General features: G+C 37.6%; 1 protein-coding gene across 3 annotated transcripts in view; it reads right to left on the bottom strand.

The window, feature by feature from the left end:
* CTNND2 (catenin delta 2) overlaps positions 1-15,181 on the bottom strand; it is a 655,980-nt gene that overhangs the window by 305,833 nt on the left and 334,966 nt on the right. For all 3 annotated transcript variants that reach the window (XM_085302090.1, XM_085302091.1, XM_085302092.1), the window contains 2 exons: positions 11,650-11,684; positions 11,103-11,219 (listed from right to left, as the gene is read on the bottom strand). In XM_085302090.1, the coding sequence (XP_085158216.1) occupies positions 11,103-11,219; positions 11,650-11,684 (152 nt within the window). The remainder of the gene's footprint in view (positions 1-11,102; positions 11,220-11,649; positions 11,685-15,181) is intronic.

The following is a 15,181-nucleotide window of genomic DNA, read 5'->3' as shown; positions in this document are numbered from 1 at the left end:
TACATGAACTAGGCTTTTGAATGGGACTAGATGTTTTTGAGTGTGACCACATGAAAAAACCTCACATGCAGGAGGAAGCACTGTATTCAGATACACAGGCAGCCATCTCCTACTCAAAAGGAAGTTCTGTGATCCTGTTTGGGAAATACCGATATTTGGCATAAATGATTTTTTTAGTTTGTGTTTTCATTAGCAATGTCCCATTTTGTAACGAATAGCTCGTTTCACACCTGTTTTGTTTATCAAAAAAGCAAAATCGGAAACATCTTTTTCTATGTGTCAATTATGATTTTTTGGAAATATTTCATACCTTTAAAAGCCAACTGTCAATTTCAACTGCTCCTAATCACTCTGGGCTTAGCATTGCCTAAAGCTGCTACTGATAATCTTAAACTCCAGCAGTCACTTTTTCTTTTCTAGGGAAGAAAATCAGATGGTGTGGACATCACAAACATGACTCCCATGAAATCAGAAACTTGACAGCAGTCTCAAACAGATTTGTTTAATTTCTTCTTGTGGTCTTAAATTGGGCTGACAGTTTAAAAAAGCCTGTCTTGCTTTTCTACTATACAGGATACATACCTAGTTATGGAGCTATATGGAGATATATAGCTTTAATGCAAAAARCATCAGTAGACCTATTAACATTGCTCTATGAAATCTATTTTGTGCTACTGGTTAAATTCATCTTCTTGTGTAAAGTAGAACTCATTTTTCTCTGACCTTTGACAAGCTTGAGTCTTGAGAGAGCACACACAAGAGCAACAATAAAAGCGCGCACGTGCTATCTGGCCTCCGAGGAGAGACAGTTCAGGATGTATTTAGCACTGTCTCAGAAGCCAGTTTACTAAGAAGCATGTCAACAAGGCCAAAATTTTTATTAAAGTCTTTTCCACGTGCCAAATACCTCTGAAGTAAAGAAGAGACGATATGTCCCAATCTACATAGGCTGAAGTTGAAGACTGTTTAAAACTTGTCTGTGCATTAGGTATGGAGACCCATATTCCACTTATGCAGCATTCACAGTACTGCAAGCATGGCAACAATGAACAACATTTTTGCAAGTTGTTTACTAGATACATCACAGATAAACAGTTTGGGCAATATCCTTGTAAATCCAAGACACTCTGGCTACCTTTTATGCCTCTACTTTCCCATTCAGGCTCCCTAGGTATATACCATGTTTTGCCTTTACATTATACTTTAGAAAACGCATTTCTCCATCTATAAGATCAAGCTGTTTAAAAAAAAAAAGGGGGGGGGGGAAGGGGGAAGGGAAGGAAGGTACTGCCACACTCCGCATTACCATAGAAATAAGAAAAATCCTGTTTTGTTGAGAGCTATCCAAACATTTTGGAGGTAAATCAGCAAACTATCTCTTTTTAAGGTTGCTCCCACATACTTTTTACAGTTGTGAACTGGTACTGGTAGATCACAGAGCTATGCAATTCTTGTAATTTCTAGTCATGATGATAGAGCAGGTGCTGGCATATCACTGAGGCACGGCTAAGGTGACTGGTGTAATCCGTCTGTTCTGAAGATGTGGGTGCACTTGTTTCCTGGTCCAATATTTACTGATATTCTTTTGCACGGTAGCTTCAGATGCCAAATCTCCTTCTTGGCTGTGCTCCTACAGAAGCTGCTATAAGTCACTGTCACCTTCTAATGAGTTTCAGTAGCTGCTTCCCACAGTGAATGAGGGAACATCTGGCTGCCTGCTCAGAATTTGTATTTGCCACAGGCTAATCATTACAAGCCACAGGCTAGTAATTACCTCCTTTCCATCTTTGAAATGTTGCTGCTTTTTTGGTCTCAAATCTTTCCTTTATCTCCATTTTCCTCCTCCCTATATGCTTTGCCTGCTATTCCTATTCCTGTGTTAATTCAACTTACGCATTTTGCACTACAGTGATAAAGCTAGAAAGACTATAACGAATTGTTTTCTTTAGCAAAGGACTTTAAATCAATTATACAGCATAAAAAAAAGACATCATGTATCAAAGTCTGATTCATCTCAAGGCAAGCAAACTCAGAGATAAAGTAATATGATGATATCACTATGGAATTTCTATATAAAAGTAACTTTAATTATGTAGACAGAACCTGAGCTGAGGGCAACATGCTATGACAGCACATTGGAAAAAAAAACAAAAAAAACACACAACTCCACTTGAAGACTGTTTTATAGAAACAGAGGAAAGTCAAAATTACTTAGCCAAAATGTTTTCATTTGACTCCCAAAATGACAAACCAACAACCAAGGTGGATTACCTTGAAGTTGCATAAAGATGTAAAAAGTGAGGATAGCATTCTTGTACAGAAAACTTTTTTCTCTGCAGATGAATCATCATCTGTTTTGGGGAAAAATACTGAGCTTTATTTCATGATGTGTAAGAATAGAAAATAAAGGAAAAAATTGAACTGAAACGAGAATGGAAGTAATGGACATAAGAGTATGGGAAGACAGTCATAGGTCATGTGGGRAGAACAAAATAACAAGAAAGAATGAGAGAGCAAAGAAGAGGCTAGACAGAGATAATGAAGTCAACATCTCTGGCTGAAGACTCCTTCCTGAAGAGAGGAAATTGTAACAGGCAGGCTGCAGCACTTTAAATCCAAGAGTAAAGGAACACATTGGACTGCTACGTTTCAAACCAGGGGCTTCTGACGGTTTCTCTCCACTTTCCCACAGAGAAGTCTAACACATGTATACACTATCAATTTATAAGAGCTGGAGAAGAATTCAGGCAATTGGTGTCACACACAGAAGGGTACCCACAGTAACCTGCACACTAATCCAGAGGAATAAGCACAAGTAGAAGCTGCTTTCTTGAATCCTCATTCAGATTTCTTATTCAGATTTCATTGAATCTACTTTTGCAAAGTATTCATGCGTGAAAAGAAAACTGAAGTGACATTCATGCTTTTAAAGTGAGAAGACCAGCATGAATTTAATAGCATTCAGTAGGCCAGCGCCAAAGGTGTGTCTGATTTATGTGCCATCCTGATTGCAGCAATAATGATCATAGGTGGCAGAAGAGAAGTACAGAGCACTTAGCAAACACTATAGAGACAGTGTTTAATCCACATCTTTTTTGTCTTAGGCTAATCTCAGTATGTTTGAGCTCAGCCTCTGACTGAGCATGAAAACAATAAAGAATGCTCAGTGCTGATGGGGAATTTCCTGAGGCAGCACTGGCTGTAGACTTTAAATCTGAAAGGTAAGAGTTGTTTTTTGGGTTAGGGCTAGAGCTTACTTAATACAATCAAAACTTAAGGTCTTTCAGGGTCTAGTGATGAATCTACAGACACTGTACATGGTCAGTTCTTTTGTGGAGACACTAATCTCCCCCTGAGGGCTGCTTCTAGTACTAAGTCTCTGTTGTAGGGATTGGCTTTGGTATTAACCAGCACCTCTTGCAATGCTACACGACATGCTGATATTTTTATGCTCATATTTAGAGTGACTAGGGGCAGAAAGGCAGGGGGGAAAAAGGGCAGCAGATCTTAGGGATCTAAGTTTTAAAGACTGCTTCAAAAGCCAGAACCTGGCTCAGTTTAGTCAATTTGTGCAGTTTTCTCTGTCAAAGTGAACAACAACCAACTCTGAGACTACTCTTTAACAAAATATATTCCCTGTTTATCCACCTTTCAGGGATTTATCTCATTATAAAATGGATGAAAATACTTCAAAGTCCTGAATTTTTGAAGTCAAAGTATTGAAAAGGCTGTATTAAAAAGAGAGAGATGGAATAAGCAGAGACATCATCCAACGACAAATATTTATCCAGAATATATTAAAATAATCCAGGAAGCTTCATCAATAAATCAAAATTTCCTCAGGCTTCACACTTGGAGAGATTTATCTGGAGCTAAGAACTGTGAGTCAGACAACTGTCGGATTTGCACATAACACTACAGGAAAGTGAAGCGGAAGGAAAGCCGAAGTAACCCAACTGACCCCTTATGTTCTTATGACCCCTTATGTTCTTATGACCCCTTATGTTCTTATGACCCCTTATGTTCTTATGCCAACCACAAAGACTCCAAACCCAGAATTAGAGGGGCACACACACTTCCTGGGTGATTTACATTTCTGAAAACATACCCAAAGAGCACGTGATTTTATTAGTGTTTATGTTTATCACGAGATCCCATGAGAAGACCTCCTTTGTGTGCACAGAGAATGACTCAACTGGATCACTCTGGCACTCAGTAGATAATGAAATGGAAATAATTTCAACCACCAACAAGTTGTGAGGTCCACTGATGCCAAATTTCATCTCATTCAACATGTCAGCCATCTGACAGCTGGTAATATCACAAAACAAGCTGTGATTGAACACATACACTTTTTTTTAAAAAAAAMCACAGATTCATTGTGTAAATACAGTCTTTTTGTTTCAGTCCATTTTCATTACCTTTGAATAAAGCAGCTGATAAAGGATGAAAATCATAGAGGTTGAACAAGGAGTGCTCTTCCAACTGGGACATCTGCTTTCACGGAGTAATGATCTCCATTATATCAAAAAATTACTGAAAACAAGACTAAATTAAGACAATGAAATAAGAGCTCAGTCATCTTCTCAGTCTGAGAATTAGGAAGGTTAGTTAAGTGAAAAAACACATCTGTCTTATACAAAAGCTATATACAATAGTATACAATTGCTCCATATAGCATCATGAGCTATGAATTATCTAGGTAACAAGTGAATTCTCAGAGGAAAACTTCAAYATCTATTATAGCAGACAAATGCATGTTTATCAAAATGGTGGTACTGCCCATTTGTGCTGCAGTTGGGGCAAATAGTTTTATCTAACTGGAAAAGTTCGTATATTGTAGGACTGAGTTTAAGTGATAAGCTGTGCTCTTTCTTCCTCTGAATAGAAGGACTGAGATCTCCTTAAACTGCCAGTATTTCTGTCAACATTATCCTCAGTGAACTAAATTCTGGAATAGCACTAAAAAGCCAGTATTTGTTTAATCTGTGTTCCCCTCCCCCTTTATCACTGTGCTGAATTCTACAATTACCCCGCACTCATTTTGGAAAGTAGGAAAATTTGTGCTTTTATGATTAAGCAGAACCTGAACACCAGGACAGTAGGGTCCCAGATGTAAATGAAAGCAAGCATATTCAGAAAATTTGAAAAAAAAAATGTCTGGAGTATTGTGTCAGCTGGGGAAAACTGCAATCCCAATAATAAAAAATATATATATATTTTAAACTGAAACTTGGAATGCAGTGTTCTTAAAATATCAGACAATTGCAGCTATGTCACTGATCTGACAGGCCTTCTGATCTATGTCAACAGAAGCTCTGTGTCTGCAGTCACTATTCTGAGAGCATGGAATGAGAGTTTCCCTGTGAAGTTATTAAACATGTAAAAAAATAACTAACGAAATGATTACAGTTCAGTTAGAAATTTAAGCTGCCAGAGCTCTAGAAATCTGATCCATAATCCTTTAAAGACTAGTCTTACATTCATTTTGCAGAGACTGAAACAAGGAAAATAGCATGAAAGATTTAACTGTGGATACTTTAAATTAGAACTAGAGAATTTTGGATTAGAAGACATTTGAGCCTGAAGTTTAAGTTAGGAAGAAAGTGTCAAAAAGATTTGCTCAGTAATCTCAGTAGTCCCTCTACCATGATCTTGTTAATGCCACACCAGGTGGAGCAACTATTCCCTTCCTTAACTTCTGAAATACGTACGTGTTGGTAAGGATTCCACGTGCTTCAGCTAATTATTTCAGAAATGGTTTTGTTGCTAGCAACATGGCTGTCTTCTGATGTAACATGCTAATAAACCATAGGGATAGGAAGAACCAGTAGGAGGAAAAGAAATACAGGACCAAAGTTTCCTTTCATTCTACATTAAGCCCATTCCTATTCGCATTATCCATCTTCAAAAATGCAAATTTACCAAACCGTTGCAGGAAATGATAGTTTGGTCTTTAAGGAGGTCTCAAAGACCTCATGTCTCTTCACTCCAGAGCAGCTGAAAGTATCAGGCCCTTTCCCACTCATCTGCAAGACAGACTGCTAACTTAACAGGCCCTAATGACAGACTTCCTGCACCAGTCACCCATCCTCACCCAGAGCGCTGTATATCTGTGTTTACTCTCCCTTTCCCTGATCCTTTCTTCCAAGACTTCTTCAATGTAATCAAAAATGGACAAAAAACAAAGAGGAAAGGGAAAAAAGGATTTCTGACCAGGTAGTAAAGGTAGTACTTAATCTGAAGTAGTTCTGTGATTTTGAGATAGTGATATAAAGGGTAGAAATGGCTTTTGTTTCCTGCATTCCTCTTATTTTTTGGTTTCCACACACCTCAGTGTTTTTTTTCACATCTCCTTCCCAAGGAAATTAACGAATTTCATCATCAAAATACCTCTTCTCAGTTACTGTCACCATTTTGTACTCCTGTCTTATGTCTATGCCTAAGCAATTTCTAATATTAGCTCCATCCTGCACTCTCATTGCAGCCCCACAGTTCTGCTCCATCTGCATGTTTCCTTCTCAAATGATCCCAGTTCCTACACCTGCTCCACATTTCTGTCCCTCTCCTATGACCTGCTTTCAGTGTCTCCTGTGTGTCTTAGTGTGGCTTTCATATGTCTGATTTCCCCCCTACTCCTTTTCAAGAGCARCAGCTCTGTATCTTCACTGGTGCAACAGCAATATTTCAGGTGCTATCAGAAAAAAAACAACGGGGGAGCACGGAAATGGTTTCTAAAGGAAAGGAGCAGCCTGTTCTGCTGCTCCCCAGAGGCTTCTGTGCTGGCTGCTACAGCTACTTACAACAAGGAGGAAGGTGCCAGTGCCCCCACAGTCACACTAAGGGGCTGCGCTGGCCCTCAGGACATGCAGCAGCTAATGGCTGCTGGGCTACAGCTGCCTGCCCTCAGGAACCGAGCTTATGCCRAGATGGCTGTCATCCTGATGGGGATATCTCCACCAACATTTCAGGACAATCCAAACTCCCCTCTGACTCAAAGAAAACTGTGCCAGGTCATGTTTGATGTAAACTGAAGTGATGTAGTGGCGACAGATCTACAGCTATATAAAAGATAAGACTATTACGGCAATAGAGAAAACTGGACTAGGCCAAGGAGATGYGGTTTAGTCCTCAGCTCAGCTACATATATCCCACGTAATTGTGGAAATTTCCTTAYGTTTTGTTTGTTTGTAACTAAAGTYACCTATTTTCAGGGACCCAATTTATACTAAGTTGGGAGAGGAGGAAGTGGTAGACAACAGTGCAGGAGTAACCCTCAGGCACACACAATCTTGTCCCAGATTCAGTGGAAGCACAGAAATCAGCAGTTCTGAATCTGCCAGGCTGTATGACAATAATTACTTAAAATAAAAAACAGCTACAGCAGCAGGGATTGCTCTGCTTGCATTGCTCTGAATCAATCAAAATATTATACACACCAGTACCTATATGTTCGTCTATTTGCTGATTCACACTCAGTAGAAATAATTGGTAAGCACCAGAGTTAGCACTACAGAACCTCTCCTGTCCAAATCCCCTTCATGTAACTTACTCCTTTAGGCTTTGCTGACAGCTTGCATTTGGTAGCAAAAGAATAGCACATATGAGGTGATATTGGGATTTAGAGAATTGTAATAGCTGCCTGCTATGTGGCCACTTTTAAAAATTAATTCTGAGAAAACCAGACCATGTAAAATTGAATCATAAAGACTGACTACATAAAGACTAATCCCCTTCAGGGGAACAGCTACTGATAGATTATTTTGCTAGACTAGAGACACACAGGTCAAAACAATCTGTGGTCTTGTTCCTGGGTAGCCTTTGATATGATAGTTTAAAAAGTCAGTCCCAACTAAACTAGAACTGCCACGGCAGGCTAAAWATGCCATATAGACAGTCAGCCTAGTCACAAAAAACAGGGCTATGCATCTGAAATACAAAAGTAAAAATAAAGTTGCAATGCAGAAGCTCAAAAAGTTAGGAAAAAAAACTACAGACTTAAGATGCCCTTTTTGAATTACTACCTCAGTACATATGCTCTTCCTTASCTTATGGAGGGGGCACACAATGCAAAACTATTCAGTATTCTGTAGCTGTCTCATTTTCCATTGCATGGCCTCAGAACATCATTGAAAAATGGCCAATAAGAAAGAAAATTTAGAACCCTGGTGGATTATTCCATGACACTCAATGCTCAGTACAAACATCAAAAATACCATGATTTCTATAACACCTGTGAAGCAAGACACTACTATAGTCCTGATTTCCTATTTGGATATTGATAGAATTAAGACAAAGTGTCTATGAAGTACAAGTGCTGTGTCTGATATGCTTCACAATGAGTTTTGAAATTTTCTTTATATTTTTGAGACACTGCTTCTACAGTGTTCAGTTAAAGTTGTTTGTGCTCAGCACTCCTGCAAATTAGCCACTAACATCTAAAACTAGGTATCAATAAAAGATGACTTGAATGATTTCACAACTATTATATCAGAACTTCAGGACACACAGAAGGGATGAATTGAATTTTAAGTGCAGAGTTTAACTGTCAAGTATGAGATTTTTGTTTTCATTTGGTACATATCTTCTAATTTCTGTAGGCAATGAGCAGAAGTGCTCCAGCTGAAATCTTCCTTCAGTGCACTATGCAATCTGAGCCTTAGCTTTGGGGTAAATGAGGCATGGACAGAAAATGGACAAAGCAGGGCATGATAATGACTGCTTTATAATGCAGCTGCAAGGAAGCCAAATTTTGTTGTACAGGCAACCTTGACTTCAGTAGTTTTGACTTTRCAACCACAGTAACATTTTAACTATTTGACATGTGTTTGCAATACTTTATTCTAAACTGGAAAAAAAAMCAAAGAAATTCCAGTATATGACTTATTACAATCAGGAGTGATTAGCAGAGTTGCAAACTATCTTTGCCATACCTGTTTCTTAGTTAAAAACATGAATAATAAATACCAATCTAGTTTCATTACCAGGGTGGGCCTGGAAGAGAAGAGGATGGAGCACTGACAAAAGGCTACACAAATATTAGCTGATAATGAAATGGTGAAGAATCAAGTTTGGAGGTCTGTGAGGAAATCTACTCCCTTGTGAACATATGTATCTGCCTCTTCCCTCCAAACTTAATTGATTTTAGAAACAGTTTTTGTCCTGCCCATAATTTACCTCCTCCAGTGACTGTCATTCTCATCACCCAGATGCTCACTCTTTCCACCTATTTCCTGATCCCATGAACAAACCATCCAATGCAGCAAGCTTAGCTTTCAACTCTCCCCCCCCCCACTTCAATGAATCTCAGTTTTTCTTCTAGCTCCCCATAAAAATCCATCTTTCTCCTCCATCATTTTTTCCCTTTTGCCCACATTGCTTATTGTTCTTCTCCCCACCTAAATTCCAGTTTGCATCTTATCTTCCTGGGATAGTCCCCTGAACTTTGTTTCAGTACTGAGTTTTTCCACATGCACAGACTTTTTCTCCATCTAATATCCTTCACTAACACTTTTTCCTCAGTTTCAGTATCCTTATCTTGGCAGTTTCTGCTAGAKTCACATCCCACACAGCCCCCCTTTTTTCTTCAAGCTCCCTTATGACCATCTACCTAGACTCATCTTTCTGTGCAATCCCAGTATGAAGGCAATTCTTATCATCCTAGTCATTTAATCTGTTTCTTCTTGCCTTCAAATGAGGRAAAAAATTGTAAGGGGGGGAAAAAAGATGACAAATTTTAAGTGCTTACATTGTTGCATCATGTTTTACCAACGGAAGATTGTATTCAGATTAAGCAACATCTCATCAAGACTGTTGGCAACATTGTTCACCAGATCTCACCTACTTAAAAACTTCTGACAAGATTTGCAGTAATTCCCTGTTGATAGTCCTGAGAGATTAGAAATTTTTTACTTTTTAAAAACATTTACTACAAATTAAGCCTTCTGCATTCAACCTTGCAATGCCTTGCTTTCACCTGAAATGATGGCCACATATCAGGGTGATGATTCGCTGTCACTGGTGATGCTTTGCAGAAGATGGCTGTCACACTGCATTACCCTTCTAAGAGGAAGGGGAGATAGTCCCCTTTGCTTCCAAGAGAGTTGAACTTGGGCAGCCATCTTGAAAGACAGCACTCAAGTCACCAAGTGCTGGGCAGCAGGGGATTGGAAAAGACAAAAATGGCTCAAGAGAGCAGAGGGAAGACATAGAGGAACACTAGAGAAAACTAAAAAGCCAAGATAAAGTCAGAAGCAGCAGTAAGAGYGAAGTGGAAGCAAGGGAATTTGCTGTGGTAGAGGGGAACAGAGTATTTGGGTAGGAGGCTGATGAAAGGGAAATAGTCTATTATCCTGCTTTTTCATAATCTAGCACTRCATGTCTTAATGGATCCATTAGCCCACTGGAAAACTATCTCATTGCACGCAACTTATGAGTACATACATTYGTGGAAATCTGCTCTCTGAATATATATGCCTCCATTGTCCCTGGCACTAGCAGAGAATTTACCCACTCACTGCACACTTCTGCAAACAGGATGACTGCTAAATCCCCAGTGAACAAACCTTTGGAAAAGCCTCCAGCTTTCTCATTACAGCTGACATTCTCAGCATCATCTTTAAAAATTTCACCTATTTCTCTCTGTGTAACCATTTGAAAGTTTTTGTCTTACGGAGTACCACCTGCCTTGTGCTCAGTGGTTAAAAAGTGACCTCAGAATTACTCACACTACCACACTATATTTCATTTTATTACTTTTGCATATTCTGAAGGTGTTGACTGACAGTTACTTTTGTAGTGGTGACTCTGAAGTCTGTGACTTTGTAGYATAGCACAGCTCTACTGCAGTTATATGTTACTTAAATAAAAGTTCTTTGATCTCATCCACAGTTCTTTGTCCATAAACTTCCAATGAGAGTCACTCCATTAGAAAAAAAAAAACCCAAATTAACTTGTAAATGTGGGAAGGTAAACTTCCTATTCAAAACTACATTGTCTTCTGTCAATATGAGAAAGTAATCAACAAACTTAAAAATACTCAATTTTGAAGCATGAAACATTACAAATACTAAATTCTAAAAAGAATACTTCTAGCAACTTACTTTCACTGGCAGAATAGTCCTGGGGATCAAGTATTCCCGATTCCTGCAGCGATCTAATACAGGAGTCCACCAGCTCCAGACCAGTGGTGAGTTCATCTTCTATATCCTTCTGGCCATCTACAGCAAGATTAACAAAAAAAAAAAAAAAAAAGACAAAAAAATAAAACCAGTTACAAGTGACTAGCCATTCACAGCTAATGAAGAAATAGGTAACACATCAGAATCACATATTCAAAAGGAAGCTAGCCATGCAAAACCACAGAAATTATGCCTGGTCTTGTATTGCAATAATTCAGGTCTAATCTTTAAAACAGTTAAAAACACATTAAGCCATATAACCCTCTGAAAACTCYACAATATTCTAGGTGCTATATTTGCAAAGGCTAGCAGCTTTTGCTGATTTTTGTTAATTTTTTGTAGGGTTATCACACTATCAACAAAAAAAATACCGCATAATTTCATATTCCCCTCCTCCCCCCATCTCTTTTAGGGAATATGATCATTCTGGAAAATAAGATATGTCATACTATAATGAAAAGTACATTACCTTGTGTTTGCCAATGAAACTGCTCTTCTGTTGAGCTGTAAATAAGAAAAAGTGTTTATTTTTGGGGGAGAAACCATTCAACACTGCACCACTAACATCCAGATCTAGATCTGCTCTGATGGAACTGACTTATTTTAAATGTGTTTTTAATATGCTTAAGTGTTATTTTACATTCCTCCCCCCCGCCCCATGGATGACCTGCACAGCATTCATTTGGCAGGGTGGATGCATTTTCCTTTCTTAGATACATAAAGCATACATACATACACAGAGAGAGAGAGATTGTAAACATATCAAGCATACATATAGAAACTRCTCTCTTGGCCTTGATGAACAAATTAGGCTGTTTCATAGACAAAAATGTTAACATCTTACACTGCATTTTTTTTAACCTTTCTATTGCTTTCTATTTACTTATTTAGAGAAAGTCACAAATTGCTTTCTCAAGTGAAGTTACACGTGATTTCTACACAAAACTACCTGTATGACTTCTGGTTCTACTGAGCATTATGTGCATTTTTGTATTATTCAAATCTATAGCAAAGTTAATTCAACYGGCCTGCATAAGACAGTAAATTTAGCTGTGTTTGTATTTCTATGTACAAATACTTAAAACAGTGGGAGGTCTTAAATTGAAAATAATGAGGATGTACATATGAGGTGAGGTTAGGTAATTTTTCTACAGTAAATAAAAATGAAGGATATATTCAGTTAGGCAATGAGTACACTTTCCTCCAAGGCATGATCTGCTTACTCTTCAGTATACATCTTTCTCCCATGCCAAGAATACAGAAAGGATTGAAGCTACTCAGCAATAATCATTCTTTTGCTAACAGTGATTTGATTATTATACTCATGATTAAGCATTTTTTGTACGTTCTACAAGGTATTTACAGGAGAGAACAAAATCATGTGTCACACCCATAAGTTAAAAAAAAGAAGAAATACTGTTAACTGTTTAAACTGCAACTTTCTAAAATTCTCACATCAAGATGTGGATTTTACATCTTGAATTGTTTTTCTTGTTCCCAAAGGATGCTGGATCACTTATGAATGTGAGTATAACAAATGAAATGAGAAGGTTCTTTTCAGTGGTCTCTTTTCCTACAAAAAGAGCTTGGGTTAATTATTAATCAGAATAATAGTTACAAAAATTTGGATAATTGCCTAATTTACATATAAATAATTTTAAAAGCACATCTTTAAATTCCTAGCTGGCATCAGAAGGTTTTACTCTGACAAATTCAGATCTGTAGATCATCATTAATTTCCAGATATCTCTACAGCTCTACCATCTGTGTTTGATACTGACTCACTGTAGCGGGATTTCATGGATTAAGCAGCTAGCCATTCAGTGAAACAATCAACTAAAATGCTTGCACTCAAGTCTTCCAAAGTTAATAACATTTAAGATAAACATGGCCAAAGTCATTTGGCAGATAATAATGGCAAAGTGCTACCAGAAGAAATGACTTTCATTTAAGTTACCTGCTCAAATGTGGCTATAGAGAACAGTGACTAGGGAGAGTGGCTATTTTTGAAATACTGATTTTTCCAACTTAAAATTTTGTGCCTGATTTTCAAAAGTACTAAACAACTGCAGTCTCAAATCATGCATTGGAAATTGACAGCATTCTTCCCTTCTAGAACTAGGGTCATTCATAGTAAGTAAATATATTATTTTCATTATACAGTTCCACTTCTAGGGTCCAGACTCCAGGATACCACAAAATTTAGTATGTCAGGTGACATTCTTGTAGACAACATGCGTTATTACATCTTTCTGGCAGGAGCATATCAGTGTAAAGATTGTGTCATCTCATCCAAATCAGTGGGAAAGAAAATCAAGTTTGTGCATAAACAGCAAACCATCATTTTCAGGAATTCCAGTTTAGCCCTTTTAAGCACTAAATTCATATGATAAGTAATAAACAGATTGACATAGTATTGATATTGTTAAATGAATCACTAGGGTCTGATTAGTAGTGCTCACAGATCACCAGTCTGATTTCCACAGACATTTTAATATATTCATCTGAAGAAATTTGAAACAGGAAGGTATAAAAAAGGGCTGTAATAAATGTTGGCTTTTCTAGTCAAGCTGCTTTCTACAAATACGGTAACTCTTCTAATAAATAATTTAACTTTTATAGTTAATGTAACAGATTTACCAAACTTTCATACTAACAGAACCTTTTGATTCARTATTTTAAAAGTGTACTTGCTTCTACAAGGATATCTGTATGATTTTCTGTTACAAAAAGAAATGTTTTTCCTTGTTAAGTTTGTGCTCTTTAGCCTTTAAGCARTCCGATGCAATTACATATTACAAGACTATTTCTGGGTTACAAACTAAGTCTCACTCTTGCAGACAAATATAAATAAGTTTCCCTAGAAAAATCTGATTAGGATTTGACATAGTTTAGACATGCAGTGTTTTTTGTGTGTTCCCACCCCCTACCCCCCCCACACTCTTGCCCTGAAAGGATTCCTGATGGGCAACCACACTTATCTATGCAAGGAGCCTTCAAACTGTCTCACAAATGTGACTAATCTGCTTGAGTCAGTACAAGTTATTATTTTTTTTTTTTTGGGGGTGCTTTTCCAGCTCCACAAAAGAACAGTGCGAGTGACTGTACACTGACATCAAATATATGAAAAACAAACACAACTAACAAATATTTCCACTTCATTAATTTTTCAGCATGTTCAGCAAAATATAGCTTTCAGTTAGGTAGTTTTTCTAAAGAAAAAAAAGATGTTCAACATGTTTAAATGTCATATCAACAACTTTTCTGCATATTTCTATGCTTTACTGTGCAAGTTTGTAAACTCTACTCTTCCTCTAAATTGAGGAAGTTGAAGATAATAGATACTTCATTGAGAAGTTCTGAATTACACAAAACTCCACCAGGAAAASGGGGGKGGGGKGGGGGGGGGGAAGAAGCAGAGGTGGAGGGGAAGGTTTTAATCAGAATTACATTAGCATGGTATAAGAAAATAATATTATAAAGTATCAATGAACTGAGAAGTCAGGCAGATACGTACAACCATTACCTCCCTTAAGTCAAAACAGAATAATTATGATTTGTTTGCTGTATTCTCTTCTCATTGGTTGCCATTTAATCATGTATCTACTTCAAATGTTCTGCTATAAGGAAGACAACATTCTACTTAATCATATTAGTGTAATGTGAAGAATATAGTTGAACTGTGACACAACATAAGAACCGTGATTCATCTACACTTTTACTGTCTTTGGAAAACAGAATTTATTCCCAGGGAAGCAAAAGAACTTTAAGAATGAGAAAATACTCTGTTAAATCAAAACAGAAAAAAGACGAGAGGCTGATGTGTTTAGTTCTGAATGTTTTATCTTGAAGCTCATGAACACTCCTTCTGTAAGCATGCACTATACTGTGCCTAAAATTGTAACTTTACTATCTACCTATGAATGGAAATATTCCAGTAAAAGTTGCACCTCCTATGGCAAGTATGCACAAAGCAACCACAGAGCAGTCATCTTAGTTTC

Source organism: Rhea americana, unplaced genomic scaffold (assembly GCF_003343005.1).
Source record: "Rhea americana isolate MKP2758 unplaced genomic scaffold, rheAme1 scaffold_185, whole genome shotgun sequence".
Taxonomy (NCBI): Eukaryota; Metazoa; Chordata; class Aves; order Rheiformes; family Rheidae; genus Rhea; species Rhea americana.
Note: the sequence above shows the minus strand (reverse complement) of the source record. Positions and strands in the feature narration are given on the sequence as shown.